Source organism: Panthera leo, chromosome E3, assembly GCF_018350215.1.
Source record: "Panthera leo isolate Ple1 chromosome E3, P.leo_Ple1_pat1.1, whole genome shotgun sequence".
Taxonomy (NCBI): Eukaryota; Metazoa; Chordata; class Mammalia; order Carnivora; family Felidae; genus Panthera; species Panthera leo.
In genome coordinates, this window is record NC_056694.1 from 16,992,825 (window position 1) to 17,009,164 (window position 16,340).

The window sequence follows — 16,340 nt, forward strand, 5'->3', positions numbered from 1 at the left end:
CCTGGTCAAATGCCTGGCCAGTCATGTCAGCTGTGTTGCCTTAGGCAGTGACTGATTTAACCTCTGTGAGCCTTAGTTCCCCTCTATGAAACATTAAATGATAAACTCCATAGGCTTCTTGTAAAGACGACTCAATGGAGTACTAAGTACTCTGTTCATCAAATATTTATGAAGGAATATACACGTGATGAGTAAATTAACCTATTATATTTCTATTGTTATGCTTTAATTTTGTCATTAGCCTGTACCCTCACATGAATTGGACCAAAGGAGCTTGCCTCTCTCTGTCTGAGATCCCTGGGGTCTCACTACACTTGCTTTCCATTCCTACCCATTCATCTCTCCTTTTCAATTTTTCCATTCAGTTCTACTTTCATTCACTGTATTCTCCTTTCCAAATCTTTATTCTCAAACCTCTCAAATGACCTTCCCTTGACTTCCACTTCTCCTTTCCCTCTTTGGCCAGCGGATTGCAAGCTCCCAGCTCTCTCCCACACTCCAGTATTTCGGACAGTCGCTGAGTGGGGGTCAGGACCTCACCCAGGATGGACTAGTGGACCTGGCTGTGGGGGCCCGGGGACAGGTGCTGCTGCTCAGGTGATAACTCCCCACATCCCACCCTTTCCCTCTGTGTGTCCAGTTCAAAAGCTGCCGCCTCCCTTGTTCTCCTCCCCAAGGTCAGAGTCAGGTCCTCAGCCCCTCTTTGCACCCTCAGGAGTCAGCCAGTGCTGAATGTGGGGGTGACTATGAGATTCATGCCCTCAGAGGTGGCAAAGGCTGTGTACCAGTGCTGGGAAGAGGTGCCCACCACTCTGGAAGCTGGAAATGCCACAGTCTGTCTCACTATCCGCAAAAGTTCACTGGACCACTTAGGTGAGTTTCTTCCTAGTGAGTCTAGCCCCTTACCCCATAAAGGTTCCCACCCTATCGTCAGGAGAGAATGCGCCCAGGAATCCAAATACCACCTCCACATCCACCCAGCTGCCAGTGTTGGAAACCTGGGTCCCTTTTCTCCCCCTCTCCCCACACCCAGGCCATAGGTTCTATCTCCAGGGTACATCTGCCCATTTCTCCCCACTGGCCCCAGCCACCTCCTACCTTTCCTACCTATACTTTGAGCTGTTCCCATGTCTGTTTTTTGCAGCTCCCACCCTATCCCCATAGAGAAACTATAGGGATTGTTCCTAAAATGCAAATCTAGTTTCCTTACTTTCCTGCTTAACACCCTTCAACCACTTTCTTCTTGCATTTAGAAAGACCAAAATCCTTCCCTACAATGTCCTTGCTGACTTTGCTCCTCTCTGCCCTTCCAAACTCACCTCATCCCACTCTCCCTTTTTGTAAATGTGCCATCATCTCTCTCCCTTCTGGTCTTAGCCACTGTTCTCATGGTCTGGGATTTTCTCTTCCCCATTCTTCACCAACCCCTGCTCATCCTCCAGGTCAGAGATCAGACAAGGCCCACCCAGGGAGGCACCTCTGACGTCCAGCAAGCCCTCCTTGGTACAACTGAGGATCCCACTGTTGAGTTGATCATGGTGTGACATTAAGTCCTACATGCTCATCTCTTTTCCTAGACTGTGACCTTGGGGCTATATTTCTCTATCTCCTTCTCTACCTATATCCCCAGCACCTGTTACATCTCATGACCCATAGAAAGTGCACAGCAAATATTTATTGCACAAATAAAAAAAAAGCATAGAACTTCAGAGGTTCTCTTTGACTTTTCGTCTTCTGTTTCCCATTCTCCTCCAGGTGATGTCCAAAGCTCTGTCAGGTATGATCTGGCATTAGACCCAAGCCGCCTGATTTCTCGTGCCATTTTTGATGAGACCAAGAACAGGACTTTGTCTCGAAGAAAAACCCTGGGGCTGGGGGATTACTGTGAAACCATTAAGCTGCTTTTACCAGTAAGGACTTTGGGTTCTGGGAAAGGTGGGGGGAGAAGGAGCCCAAGGATAATCTCTGGCATCTCTGCTGCCTGTTGGGTGAGGTGGAAAGGGTGGGGAGAGTGGGGCCTGAGAGAGGAAAGTTGAGGCCAGAGTACCTGGCTGAACAGCTTGCACAAAATTCTGACTGGACAGCAGGAAATGGATGCAGTTGAGAAGGGCCAGTGGTGGAAAGTAAGGAGAAGGATAGTGGGGCTTTGAAAGCCTATTCTCCCTCAGGACTGTGTGGAGGACGTGTTGAGTCCCATCATCCTACATTTCAACTTCTCCCTGGCTGGGGAGCCCATCCCCTCATCTGAGAACCTTCGCCCTGTGCTGGCTGTGGGCTCACAGGACCTCTTCAATGCTTCTGTGAGTCTTCTGACGAAATCCCAGGGATGTACTGATTTTCACTGTATCTCTGTGTGCTTCAAAACCTATTTTGGTTCCCAACCACATCAAGTCCAAATTGCCTCCACCCAGTTACCAAGGCCCTGCCTAGCTAAGACCTTTACACATGTCCCAGCTGGTGCCCACCTTATCTCAATATAAACTCTCTGGTTCTCATTTTTCAAATCCTTCCCAACTTTTCTCATTCCTACTTCTGTTCCTTTTTCCATGTGGTATCTCCTACTTGGAAAACATTTCCTTCTCTCCACCCCAAAGATCTTCTCTAGTCCCCAAAGCTCCAGTCTTATCTTCCACTCTTTTGGAAACCACATTCAGCATCTATCACTTCTCTGGCTTCCTATTACTTCATGGTGATACCAACGTTACATGACTGGAATCATAGCAATCTGCATCTACTTTTGTGGGTCCTTTAGAATTGTGGGTTCCATAAGTACAAGAACCATGTCTAATTCACCTGTAGTTTCCAGTTTTTCTAACTCCCTACCCACCCCCTTATTGTTACTTAACAGTGTTTGTTGAATAATTGTTCCAATGTGAGTTGGATTTAACTCCTCAACTAAATTCTGTGCCCCTTGAAACCAAAGTTCTTATCATTCTTTTATATTCTAACTGCCCCTTCCCCACTGCCCCACTTCTTGTCAGTGTCTAGCACACTGTTGTGTGCAGAGTGGGTGTTCAGTAATACTCAATAATGAGTATTACTCATTATTAAGAGGAGTGCTCCTACTGAGGGGAATGAAGAAAGGTTGAGACATGGATGGGAAGAGATATTCTGTTTTGCTGCAGCTCCCCTTTGAGAAGAACTGTGGACAAGATCACCTCTGTGAAGGAGACCTGAGTGTCAGTCTCATCTCCTCAGGGTGAGCTCTATCTGCTTTCATTTCTAGACACTTAAGCTTTTGGGTCTCCCATCCTCATAGGATGAGATGTACTTTTGTTTCCCTTTGGCTCTCCTTCTAACAAAGAAATTTTGATTGGAATGTTCTCAGCCAATAGTTCATGAGTTCCCACAGTCCCACCCCTACCCCCTATCCAATTCCAACTCATTTCCAATGGAGCCTCTTTTTCAGTTTTGTCCTTCCTCCTCCAGCCTGCAGACCCTGGTGGTAGGGAGCTCCTTGGAGCTTAATGTGACAGTGACTCTGTGGAATGAAGGTGAGGATTCCTATGGAACTGTGATCAACTTCTACTATCCAGCAGGGCTGTCCTATCGACGAGTGTTAGGAACCCAGGTAAATAGCTCCCTTGGGCTCCAGTTGCTGGGATCTCTTCCCTGCTCTGGGTTATAGTAGTTTTCTTTTAATTCTTCTCTGGTGAAATATAAACACACACACACACACACACACACACACACACACACACACACAGACATACACAGACACACACATACAGAGTTCCAGAGTCAGAGAGGGATGGAGGGAGGGAGGAAGGGAGATAGAGTGAGAAGTGCATAAAGCTTATGTATGATGAATAATATTAATGAAATGTCTATGTAATTAGCATGAGGTCAAGAAATAATACACTGCTGGCACCCCCAGATGTCCTCCCTGTGCCTTTCCTTATAACCTCACTCTCTCCCCAAAGGTAATCACTAAAGTATATTAGGAACTGATGATCACAGTAAGAATAGTGATTGCCGTTTCTTAGATAAAACCAGTGAGTTTTTGCCAATATTTGAAATTTATATGAATGGAAACATGTTATATGTTCTCTTGTATATTTATTCATTTCTTCAACATATGTTTGTGAAATTCATCCATGTTGTTCCTTGTGGCTGTAAAACACTTTTATTGCTATCTGGAATCCCTTTGTATGACTGTACCACAACTTATTTACCCATTTCACAATTGATGGTCATTTGAGTTGTTCTCTGATATTGGCCATGACTATTCTTGAGCATGTATCTTGGTACACATATGCATAATATTTGGAAGATGTATGTCAGTTATGGAATTTCTGAATCATTGAGTATGCATATTTTCAATTATAAGTAAAGTCAAACCATTTCCACCTATTTGCACTTCCATCACCTGTGGCTTTCCATCCACTCCAACACTTGGCATTGTCAGACTTTAAAATTTTTGTCTATCTGTTGATACCTCCTTGAAGTTTTAATTTACATTTATTTAATGAAGTTGAGCAAATTGTAATCATTTCCTGGTCATTTTGATTTCTTCTTTTAGGAAGTGCTTGTCCAAGTCTTTTCCTTATTCTTCTACTGAGTTGTCCATACTTTTCTAGTTGTTAAGAGCTCTTTAATATTCTTGTTACTAATACTTTTCCAGTTATATGTATTAAGTATATTTTACAGTCCTGTTCCCAGTCTTTTCAGTCTCTGTATAGTGTCTCTTGATGAGCCAAATGTCTTAATTTGATTGTGGTTGAATTTTATCAAATATTTTCCTTTGTCGTTTTTTTTTTTTTTTTTTTTTTAATGTGTGGATCTTGTCTGAAATGCTTCCCTACTCCAAGGTTATGAAGATAATCCCCTGTATTATCTTTTAAAAGCTTTATAATTGTGCCTTTTCACATTAAGAATTTTTATCTAGCTGGAATATTTTAATGTATGGAGTGAGGTAGGGATCCAATGTGTTTTGCTCTTTTGTTTGTTTTATTTTGTTTTGAATAGGCCGATTTTCCTAAGACCATTTTTTGAAAAGTCTGTCCTTTTCCCTACTGTTCTGCAATGCCCCACTGTTATATATCTAGCCCACATATGCACATGGGTAACATATTTGAATTTCTTTTCCTCCTCTGGAAGCAACCACACCAGCGCCCACTGCGACTGGAATGTGAGGCAGCGCCCACAGGGAATGAGAGCCTGAGGAGCAGCAGCTGTAGCATCAACCATCCCATCTTCCACGAGGGCACTAAGGTGAATGCTTCCCCCCAAATCCTCATCACTCTGCTCCTTTGTCCTTACCCATTTTCTTCCCTCACTCCCCCATGACTTTCCTTATCCCCATTCTTTCATTCTTTTCCTCTCAGGGCACCTTCCTAATCACATTTGATGTCTCCTACAAGGCCACCCTAGGAGACAAGTTGTTTCTGAGGGCCAATGTAAGCAGGTGAGTCCAGGTGTATCCCTCACTCTTCCATCTTATGCTCCAGTCAGAGGTTTCTCTCTTGGATTCCTTCCCAACTGGGCTCCCCCCCTCTCTCTCCAGTGAGAATAATAAGCCTACATCCAGCAAGACCACCTTCCAGCTGGAGCTCCCTGTGAAATATGCTGTCTACATGGTGATCAGCAGGTATTTAATACCTGCCCTCCCTTGACCTCTGACCTTCCTCTAAGCCTAGTACCTCCCATGGCTGCCCAGCCTGCTCTTGAAAGGGTGGGTATCTAAACTATCCCCTCTGATTCCTCACATGGAAATACTTGTGACCAGCCGTACATTTATCTATAATACCATCTACCATACAGTTCTTGCTTCTTCTCTGATGAATTGGCCTACTATTTGGATGCACATTTGCCACCATTGTGCACTCCTCTCTCTTTCTCTAAGATGGAGGCTTCCTTTAACATGAAGCCAATTCTGGTTTTGGTGCTAGATATGAATGTGCAGAGGTGAAACTAACTAGGTTAAGATTGAGGCTTTTTTAGCACTCTGAAGTGGGGAATATGGTTTGTCACCACACAGAGGAAATAAAGGTCAGGTTTTCACCAAACCAGAAGGAGAGCAGAGGTGTGAGAAACTGCTGGGAAAGTCTCTAAGAGGCCAAGGCTGCAGCAGGCCACAGGAGAGGCAAGTGCAGGGTTGTTGCTCTCAGTTTTGAAGGTGGGTGGAGGAGCAGGGGCAGGTCAGGCTGGAAGCAGGGCAAAGAGCCCTGAATACCTCACCAAACTCCAGAGGCTTAGTGAGTTGGTCAGAAGCTTATAATATTGCCATGGGACAGAGTTTGCTACTGTTGTTGCTGCTGCTGCTGACACATGAAATTTTAGGGGAACTGGGTTGGGGGTGCTGATCAAACAGTGTGTCATTGCCCTTCCAAACTCTGTGTCCTAATTTCCCCTTCTAACCATGGGAGAACAGTGAAACTTGTAATTTAAGAGCTTCCAGTTATATATACTTATGATATGACAGGCATTTTAAATGTACTTGACACATATCTACATTCCTTTAATCCTTCGAATAACTCTATGACATAGTTATTGTTAACCACCCTTTTTTAGCAACAAAGAAATCAAGAGGTTAAATAACTTGCCCCTGTCAGTCAGCTGGGAAGTGATAGCACCACGAATCACTCAGATGGTCTGACTCCAGAGCTTGTGCTCATGCCCATATACTACTGTGCCTCTCCAAGGATTGGGAAAACTGAGTGATTTACTGAAATTTGAAAAGAGAGTTAGAACTGAAGTTTTAAGGTGAAAAAACTGAAGCACAGAGAGAAACATTTGGGATCAGGAGCATAGAGGAGGGCAAACACACTGAGGGAAAAAATAAATCCTAACATTTATGTCATTGCTGCAAACTGCCTCACAACTCTATTACAGGCGCTATTATTAGCATCCTCATTCTAAAGAGGAAGAAACTACAGGGCTCCAGAGAGGTTTAGTAGCTTGCCTTAAATTAGTTGGGTAGGAAGTGGTAGACTGAAATGTGAACCCAGATGGCTTGGCTCCAAAACCTGTGTTCTTAATCATCAAACTGACAGTCACATCTGTGGGAAAACTGGGGTGGGGGGCGTGGAGTTTCCGTATGGCTGGCCTGGCTTCTGTACACTAGCTGCTGGTGAAATGTGCATGTCCCGTTGCTTGTTTGCTTGATTCCACTGAGACCTTAGATGATAACTCTGGAAAGACAGGGATTATGGCTTGTTAACTGTTGTATCTCCAGAGTCAAGCACACAGCCAGTCACAGGGTAAATGTTTACTGAAGAAGGCCATGGATGCATGGATAGATGGATGGAAACCCACCTGCAGCCTGGGACATTTATGTCTGCTCCAGGGTCTTGTGTTCATGCACCATCCTTTTTCACATTTACTTAGCTGCCGCAGGATAGCCACATTTATTTTATTCTTTCCATCTGGAGGGGCTTGCACTGCATTTTTTCCTGAGTGATCCAACCAAGATTCCCTTGAGTCCCCTTAGGCTTTTTTGTTCTGGCAGTGGCCTCTGCAAGCATTACCTAAGGCCAACCACGTACCTACTAGAGGAGAAAGCCATGTGAATGCCTTCTTCTCGTGGGAAAGTGTTTAAATGTTATAATAAGTAATGTTTAAGTTGGGCCTTTAAGTGACATTTTCCAGAAGGGGAGTGGTAATTACATTCCAAGCAAAAGAAAGAACTTGAACAAAGTTATGGGAACTTGAAAGAGCCAGGGTATCAGAGGGCAACCTAGCAGTTCTGGGTGACTGGGGCAAAAGTCATGGGAGAAGGGCTGAAGCTGAGTCTGCAGAGGCATGCGGGGACTGTAATTATATCTCTGGGCATTCTTCTGGGCCCACAGAGCCTTTGGAAGACGACTGGGGCAAAAGTGAGGATGGCTCCGTAGCTGTTTCTCACCAACAAGCCCTCTCTCTCCAGGCAGGAAGAATCTACCAAGTACTTCAACTTTTCAACTTCTGGTGAGAAGAGCAAGAAAGAAGCTGAGCATCGTTATCGTGTGAGAAGCCAGGGAGCATCCATATCTTCCCTCCCATGGTGCTGCTAATGTTTGGAGCTTGTGGAAAAGAGACAGACAGTGTACCTGAGGGCTAGAACCAGGAAAGGAGTAGGATTTGGGATGCTCTAGGACCACAATAACGTTCTGTCTCAATTTTCTGCAGGTGAATAACCTGAGTCAGCGAGATCTGGCCATCAGCATTCATTTCTGGGTTCCTATCCTGCTGAATGGTGTGGCTGTGTGGGATGTGGCTGTTGTGGCCCCTTCACAGGTGCCTGCTTGCCTTTCCTAATGCTCCGGAGTCTGACCCACAGTGCCCCACACCGTCTTACCAGTGAAATGTTGATCATTTTGTGGCTATTTTCTCTCTCTCACTAGAGTCTCCCCTGCGTGTCAGAGAGGGAACCTCCCCAGCATCCTGAATTCCTGACCCAGATTCCAGGGAGTCTTGTACTGGTGAGAAAGACCCTGGATTCCCATTGCAGGACCAGCTGTATATTGGGGTATATAGGGAAATGCACTTGCTGGGTTGCAGATGTATACATATGTCCTATAATTTTTCATCTGTTCTCAACCCCAAGCCTGACAGAGTTTATTTTCTGCTGTCGTTCTTGCCTAAACTAAGACCCTCCTCAACTTCATTCCTCTCCTGTCCCTAGAACTGCTCCATTGCTGATTGCCTGAGGTTCCGCTGTGACCTGCCCTCCTTTGGCATCCAGGAGGAAGTTGAATTCATCCTGAAGGGCAACCTCAGCTTTGACTGGGTCAGCCAGGTGTGTAGGCCCAACAGGAGAGTCCCCCCTTCCCCCCAGGATTCAGGTGCCACCAGATGACGTCTGTGTCCATCCTCCAGCCAGGACATTTCTTGAACTCTGTGCCTTTCCCAGTGCTAGTTCCTCATCTGTGCCCCCTCTGTTTTGTAGACATTGCAGAAGAAGGTATTGATTGTAAGTGTGGCTGAAATCACGTTCAACAGGTCCATGTATTCCCAGCTTCCAGGACAAGAGGCATTCTTGAGTGCTCAGGTAGTGACTGTGTGGTAGGCAGTGGCCAGGCTGGTAAGAGGGCTCCTAATGCAAAATCTGTGGTGCCTTGTGGGAGACTCACAAGCTTGGAGGGAGGAAGGATGAAGGTCTCTCAGCAGGAGGGTTGTCCCTACGCCCATGAGTTTTTCTGTATGTCACCCCTTGGAGTAAAGGAAGGAGGGGAGAGAGTTAAAGGTTGGGGAACCTGGGAAGAGTCTGGGACAGCAAGAGTTCTGATACTTTCTGATGAGGTCACCTCCACTCCAGATGGAGATGGTACTAGAGAAGTATGAGGTCTACAACTCCATCCCCATTATTATGGGCAGCTCTTTGGGAGGACTGCTGCTGCTGGCTCTCATCACAGCCATCCTCTACAAGGTGAGTGTTTTCATCCTGCTTTTGACACCATCAGTTTTTGATCCCATTCTTTCTGCATTGTGGGGAAGAGCTCACCTTGGATATAGGTACACATTCTTTATTTTTTGTTATTATCAAATTTTTTATTAATTTTTTAAATCTAATTCACATCCAGTGCAATATTGGTTTTAGGAGTAGAATTCGGTAATTCATAACTTACATACAACACCCACGGTTCATAACAACATGTGTCCTCCTTAATACCCATCACCCATCTAGCCCACTCCCACCTACCTCCCTCCATCAACCTGCAGTTTGTTCTATATCACTTAGAGTCTCTTGTGGTTTGTTTCCCTCTCTCTTCTTTCCCCTCTTGCCATATGTTAATCAGTTTTCTTTCTTAAAATCCCCATATGAGTGATTTCATATGGTATTTGTCGTTCTCTGATCGACTTATTTCACTTAGCATAATACATTCTAGCTCATCCACATCATTGCAAATAGTAAGATTTCATTCTTTTTGATGGCTGAGTAATATTCCATCATATATATATATATATATATATATATATATATATATATATACACACACACACACACGTACACATACACACACACTGCATCATTATCCATTCATCAGTTCAATGGAAATTTGGTCTCTCTCCATAGTTTGTCTTTTGTTGATAATGCTGCTATAAACATGCAGTGCATGTACCCTTTCAAATCTGTCTTTTTTTATCTTTGGGTGAATATTTAATAGGGCATTTGTGGATCTAGGGTAGATCTATTTTTAGTTTTTTGAGGAACCTCCATATTGTTGTCCACTTTGCATTCCCTTCAACAGTGTAAGAGGTCCCCTTTCTCCCAATCCTTGCCAACACCTGTTGTTTCTTGTGTCACTAATATTAGCCATTCTGACAGATGTGAGGTGGTATCTCATTGTGGTTTTGATTTGTATTTCCTTGATGATGAGTGATATTGAACATATTCATGTTAGCAATCTGGATGTGTTCTTTGGAGGTATTTATTCATGTCTTCTGCACATTTCTTAACAGGGTTGTGTGTTTTTTGGCTACTGAGTTTTATAAATTCTTTATCAGATATGTTGTTTGCAGATATCTTTTCCCAATCCACAGGGTGCCTTTTAGTTTAGTTCTTATTTCCTTCACTGTGCAGAAACTTTTTATCTTGACTAAGTCCCAGTAATTCAGGTTTGCTTTTGTTTCCCTTGCCTTTAGCAACGTGTGTACTAATAAGTTGCTACAGCCAAAGTGAAAGAGGTTGCTGCCTTTGTTCTCTTCTAGGATTTTGATGGTCTCCTGTTTCACATTTAGGTCTTTCATCCATTTTGAATTTTTTACTGTGTATGGCATAGGATAGAGGTGCAATTTCGTTGTTTTGCATGTCACTCCCCAGTTTTCCAAACACCCGTTGTTGAAGACACCGTCTTTTTTCCATTGAATATTCTTTCTTGCTTTGTCGAAGATGAGTAAACCATATAGTTGTGGGTCCATTTCTTGGTTTTATATTTTGTTCCATTGACCTATGTGTCTGTTTTTGTACCCACACTGTCTTGATGACTAAAGACTTGCAGTATAGCATGAAATCTGGAATCATGATGCCTCCAGTTTTGTTTTGCTTTATCAGGATTGCTTTGGCTATTCAGGGTCTTTGGTGGTTGCATACAAATTTTAAGATTGTTCTAGCTCTGCAAAAAATGCTGGTGGTATTTATTTATTTATTTACTTACTTTTTTTATTCATTTTTAATTTAAATTTTAGTTAGTTAACATACAGTCAGTATTAGTTTCAGGAGTGGAATCCAATGATTCATTATTTATATACAACACCCAGTGCTCATCACAACAGGTGTCTTGGTGGTATTTTGATAAGGATTGCATTAAATGTGTAGATTGCTTTGGGTAGTACAGACATTTTCACAATGTTTTTTTTCTTCTAATTCATGAACATACAGGCTTTTCCTTTTGTTTGTGTCCTCTTCAATATCTTTCATATAGTTTCACTATAGTTCATATAGTCAATGATTTCAGGAGTAGATTCCTTAATGCCCCTTACCCACTTAGCCCATCCTCCCTCCCACAACCCCTCCAGTAACCCTCTGTTTGTTCTCCATATTTAAGAGTCTCTTATGTTTTGTCCCCCTCCCTGTTTTTATATTATTTTTACTTCCTTTCCCTTATGTTCATCTGTTCTGTTTGACTCTTCTTTAAATGTCTGGTAGAAATCCCCTGGGAAACCATTGCCCCAGGACTCTTGTTTTTGAGGAGATTTTTGATAACTGATTCAATTTCTTTGCTGGTTATGGATCTCTTTAAATTTTATATACCTTTCTCTTTAAGTTTTTGTAGTTTGTGAGTTCCTAGGAATTTTCCCATTTCTTCCAGATGGTCCAGTTTGCTGGCATATAATTTTTAACAGTATTCTTTTATAATTGTTGTATTTCTGTGGTGTTGGTTGTGATCTCTCCTTTCCATTTGTGATTTTATCCATTTGAATCCTTTCTCTTTTTTTCTTAATAACTCTTTTTAGGGGGTTATCAATTTTATTAATTCTTCCAGAGAACCAGCTCTTAGTTTCATTGATCTGTTCTACTGTTTTTGTGTGTTTGTTTCTATATCATTTACTTCTGCTCTAATCTTTATTATTTCGGTTCTTCTACTGGCTTCTACTGTTGCTTTTCTGCCTCTTTTATGTGTAAGGTTAGGTTGTGTATTTGGGACCTTTCTTGCTTCTTGAGACAGGCCTGAACTGCAATATATTTTCCTCTTAAGACTGCCTTTTCTGCATTGTGTTTTCATTTTCACTGGCTTCCATGTATTTTTAAATTTCTTCTTTAATTTCCTGGTTAACTCATTAATTCTTTAGTTAGGATATTCTTTAACCTTCATGTATTTGAGGGTTTTCAAAATTTTTTGTGTGCTTGATTTCAAGTTTCATAGCATTGTGATCTGAAAATATACATAATATTATCTCAATTTTTTTTGTACTTGTTGAGGGCTGATTTGTGACCCAGTATGTGATCTATTCTGGAGAATGTTCCATGTGCACTTGAGAAGAATGTGTATTCTGCTGCTTTAGGATGAAATATCCTGAATATATCTATTAAGTTCATCCGGTCCAGTGTGTCATTCAAAGTCATTTTCCTTGGGGGTGTTAAAGTCCTCTACTCTTATTGTATTATTATCAATGAATCTCTTTATGTTTGTTATTAATTGAATTATGTATTTGGGTGCTTCCAATTTGGGGCCTAAGTATTTACTATTGTTAGATCTTCCTGATGGATAGATGCCTTAATTATGATCTAATGCCCTTCTTTATCTCTTGTTACACTCTTTGTTTTAAAGTCTGATGTGTCTGATAGAAATATAGGTAACCCAGCGTGGTTTTTTTTTTTTTTAACATCCATTAGCATGATAGATAGTTTTCCATCCTTTTATCTTCAATCTGCCAGTGCCTTTAGGTCTAAAATGAGTCTTTTGTAGGCAGGATATAGATATACCTTTCTAAAAACAAATTCTATTCTGACACTTTGTGTGTTTTGATTGGAGCACTTAGTCTATTTACATTCAGAGTAATTATTGAAAGATATGAATTTGTGCCATTTTGTTGACTGTACAGTGATGTTTCTGGTGATGGTCTCTGGTCCATTGTAGTCTGTTGTTTGGTCTTTCTGTTTTTCCTCTTCACTCAGAGTCTCCCTTAAAATTTTCTGCCAGGCTGGTTTAATGGTCATGAGCTCCTTCAGTTTTTGTTTGTTTGGAAAGTCCTTATTTCTCCTCCTATACTGAATGACAGCCTTGCTGGAAAAGGACCTCTTGGCTGCATATTTTTTGCATTCAGCATGTTGAATATTTCCTGGCACATTTCCTGCCACTCTTCTGGCCTGCCATGTTTCTGTGGAAAGATGTGCTGCAAACCTAATCTGCTTTCCTTGTAGATTAAGGACTTTTCCCTCCTTTCTGCTTTCAGGATTCTTTCCTTATCTGTGTATTTTGTAAATTTGACTATGACATGCCTTGGTGATGACCCGCTTTTGTTGAATTTAATGGGAGTTCTCTGTGCTTCTTGGATTTTGATGTCTGTGTTTTTCCCTAGATTAAGAAGTTTTCAGCTATAATTTGTTCTGATAAACCTTCTGCCCTGTTTTCTTTCTCTTCATCTTCTGGGACTCCCAAGACATAGATGTTATTACATTTTAATAAGCGACCTAGTTCCCTAAGTCTGTCATTGTCATCCATGACCTTTCTTTCCTTCATCTTTTCATTTTCATTATTTTCCATAATTTTATCTTCTATATCACTGATTTCCTCCTCTACTTCACCCATCTTTGTTTTTATAGCTTCAATTTGGGATTGCATCTCAGTTTATACCATTTTAAACTTTGGCCCAAGTAGATTTTTGTTCTTTTATCTCTGCAGTAAGGGATTCTTTAGTGTCTCCTATGCTTTTTTCAGGCACAGCTAACACCCTTAATTGTTTTAAATTATAGTTCAGACATCTTACTTATATCTGTATTGACTAAATATCTCTGACTGTCATTTATTCCTGTTCTTTCTTTTGGGGTGAATTCCTCCATCTTGTGATTTTGGAGAGAAAGAAAGAAAGAAAAATCAAAATACAACCAAATAAATTTTTAAAAAATTGGAGAAAGAAAAAGAAATTAAATAAATAAAATAAAATACATAAAGGAAGCTAGATCCTAGGTGTGTTTTGGTCTGCTTTTTACAAGAAGCTTGGTAGAAAAAGGTAGAAGGAAAGAAAAGAAAAAGAAAAGAAAAATATATACATATAATTTAAAAATGATAAAAATTTTTAAAATAAAATAATAAAAATTGCTCTTTCTGTATCTAACAAAAATAAAGACAAAAATAAAAGAACAAAAAGAACAGACAAAAGAGAGAAGAAAGAAAGAAAGAAAGAAAGAAAGAAAGAAAGAAAGAAAAAAGAAAGACCCCCATGGGGCACTAGGCACTTTTTCCCTTAGAGCTGAAACTTTGCAGCCGTCAATGATCCATAGACTTAGTGTGTGAAGGGATTTGTGCTGGTCCTCTGGGAGTGGGGCCTGCCTCTCTGATTCTCTGGTACAATTGCTGTAATGGAGATATGTCTGCAGGGCACAGTGTCACCGGGCTTGGTGTAGTGGCTCCATTCTCCACTTGGTGGCTCACTGAGTGGTTCAATTTGATGGGTTCAGTCACTGAAGTGTTTCAATCTGATGGTGTCACAAGAAAATGGTTTGGCCCTGTTCGCTCTTATTTGGAGTGGGAAATGCATGCCACCCCTCCTCAGCAAGCCCTCACAGATGTGCAGTGACACTGCCTGTGTCCCTGGTTTCTATCATATACCTGCCTTCACCCTGTCTGTGCCTGAGCTGTCTGCCTGCCAAACGGTGCAGCACTCTGTGATTTAACTCAGGCACAACTGTGTTTCAAAACCTTCCACTTCACAGACCCCCCCCCCCCACCGCCCCGCAGTTCCTTGGATGCCCTGATCCCATGGAGGGTCTCCTCTTGGATGCCCATGGAGGGATGGAGGGTCTTCATGTTTTGTGGCTGGTGCTGGCTTGTTGCAGAAGACAGCTGCCTGACCACACAGCAGATCAGAGTTTATGGTAAATTGCAACACACAACCAGTACCAGGGTTTGCAGACCTCCCCTGGCCTACGTGCACATTCTTGCTAGGTCGCTGAGTGTGAGAGATCCCTTCCCACGTATGACATCACCAGTCCTCATTAGTCCCTATGAATGTACCTTCCTATCTGATTCTCAGGACGCTGTTAATTGCTCTCCCTGTCTTTTCCACTCTCCTCTTCTTCACTACATGTTTCCCTTCATAGCAAATTGTAACATAAAAGCAAAGACCTGGATTTGGTGTGGATACCAGCGCTGATTCCTTCCGTGACTGTAGGCAGCGCCTGGCCCATGCTGGGTCTTGATTTCTCATTCTGAAGGTGATTCCACCCCACTCACAGAATTTTGGTAAAGGCTAAATGACATAGCATGTCTAACGTTTCTAGTGCAGTGCTGGAACATAGTAGGGGCTCTTCCAATGGTGATCCCTCTCCCTCCCCAGTTGTCTCATTTCCCCTCTTCCACTGGATTTCCTAATTCCCTTTTCCTTCCTCTCCATAGGTTGGCTTCTTCAAACGTCAGTATAAGGAAATGATAGAGGAAGCAAATGGACAGACTATCTCAGAAAATGGGACCTCAGACCATCAAGTTGCCCAATAAGAAACTACCTCCTATTCTCCCTTGGACCTGTTCTCCTGTGAGAGGTTTCCTGGACCTCTTACTCTAACCTAAGTTAGGCCAGCAGGGAGAGAAATGCTCCATGTGAGGGAGGCCAGGATCAGGTTGCTTTCTCCCTTTGGGAAATGCATTGTGTTCACCCAAAGTGCTTGCCTGGGAAGGGCTATTTGTTTTGTCAAGGCTGCAACTGGAAACCCCAGAACAGGATCTTCACCATTGCCCCTGGGTGGGCTTGATTTTGATTTTTACCTAGAAATACATGAACAATAGCCTCAGGCTCCAGTCTCTCTTTCTTCACTAGCCACCAATGATCTTTCTAAAGTACAGTACTAAACAATCCACAGTCCTCATCTATCTTTGGTGGATCCCTAATTTTCATAGAATGGCAATTGAACTCTCCAATTGATATTAGGAATCCAGCTCCATTTCCAGAAGGTGGGCTTTGATACACACATCATGAGTTGCTCTGTGCATCACTATTGTCCTAATTCCTAGTAAAATACTATCAGTATCAGCTCTTTGTCTCAGGAATCTCAGTCCAGATTTTGAAACTGAATTGGGAATAAAATGTCTACACATTGGAATTTGTAAACATGGCTTCCAGCCTTTGTCAGCATTGCTGGCTGGGAGGGAGAAGTAGTACCCCAGCAGGGGTATTGCCCCAATGTCACTTTGGCTCAGCTAGCTCCAGCATCTCTCAAGAGATCAATATGCCCAGGATACTTCCATTTTTTGAGGTTCCAA

The 16,340-nt window shown here is 42.3% G+C and overlaps 1 protein-coding gene across 3 annotated transcripts in view; it reads left to right on the forward strand.

Moving 5' to 3' along the window:
• Positions 1 to 15,871, forward strand: part of LOC122210048 (integrin alpha-D-like) — a 29,949-nt gene extending 14,078 nt beyond the window's left edge. For 2 of the 3 annotated variants that reach the window (XM_042922460.1, XM_042922461.1), the window contains 16 exons: positions 467 to 597; positions 716 to 873; positions 1,756 to 1,910; positions 2,169 to 2,300; positions 3,126 to 3,199; positions 3,430 to 3,571; positions 5,101 to 5,214; positions 5,328 to 5,407; positions 5,507 to 5,590; positions 7,868 to 7,946; positions 8,110 to 8,217; positions 8,325 to 8,402; positions 8,606 to 8,719; positions 8,870 to 8,971; positions 9,239 to 9,349; positions 15,480 to 15,871. In XM_042922460.1, the coding sequence (XP_042778394.1) occupies positions 467 to 597; positions 716 to 873; positions 1,756 to 1,910; positions 2,169 to 2,300; positions 3,126 to 3,199; positions 3,430 to 3,571; positions 5,101 to 5,214; positions 5,328 to 5,407; positions 5,507 to 5,590; positions 7,868 to 7,946; positions 8,110 to 8,217; positions 8,325 to 8,402; positions 8,606 to 8,719; positions 8,870 to 8,971; positions 9,239 to 9,349; positions 15,480 to 15,578 (1,761 nt within the window). In that variant the 3' untranslated portion in view covers positions 15,579 to 15,871. Of the gene's footprint in view, positions 1 to 466; positions 598 to 715; positions 874 to 1,755; positions 1,911 to 2,168; positions 2,301 to 3,125; positions 3,200 to 3,429; positions 3,572 to 5,100; positions 5,215 to 5,327; positions 5,408 to 5,506; positions 5,591 to 7,867; positions 7,947 to 8,109; positions 8,218 to 8,324; positions 8,403 to 8,605; positions 8,720 to 8,869; positions 8,972 to 9,238; positions 9,350 to 15,479 lie in introns of those variants that run through there. The other variant, XM_042922463.1, reaches the window with a different exon arrangement.
• Positions 15,872 to 16,340: the final 469 nt, after the last annotated feature.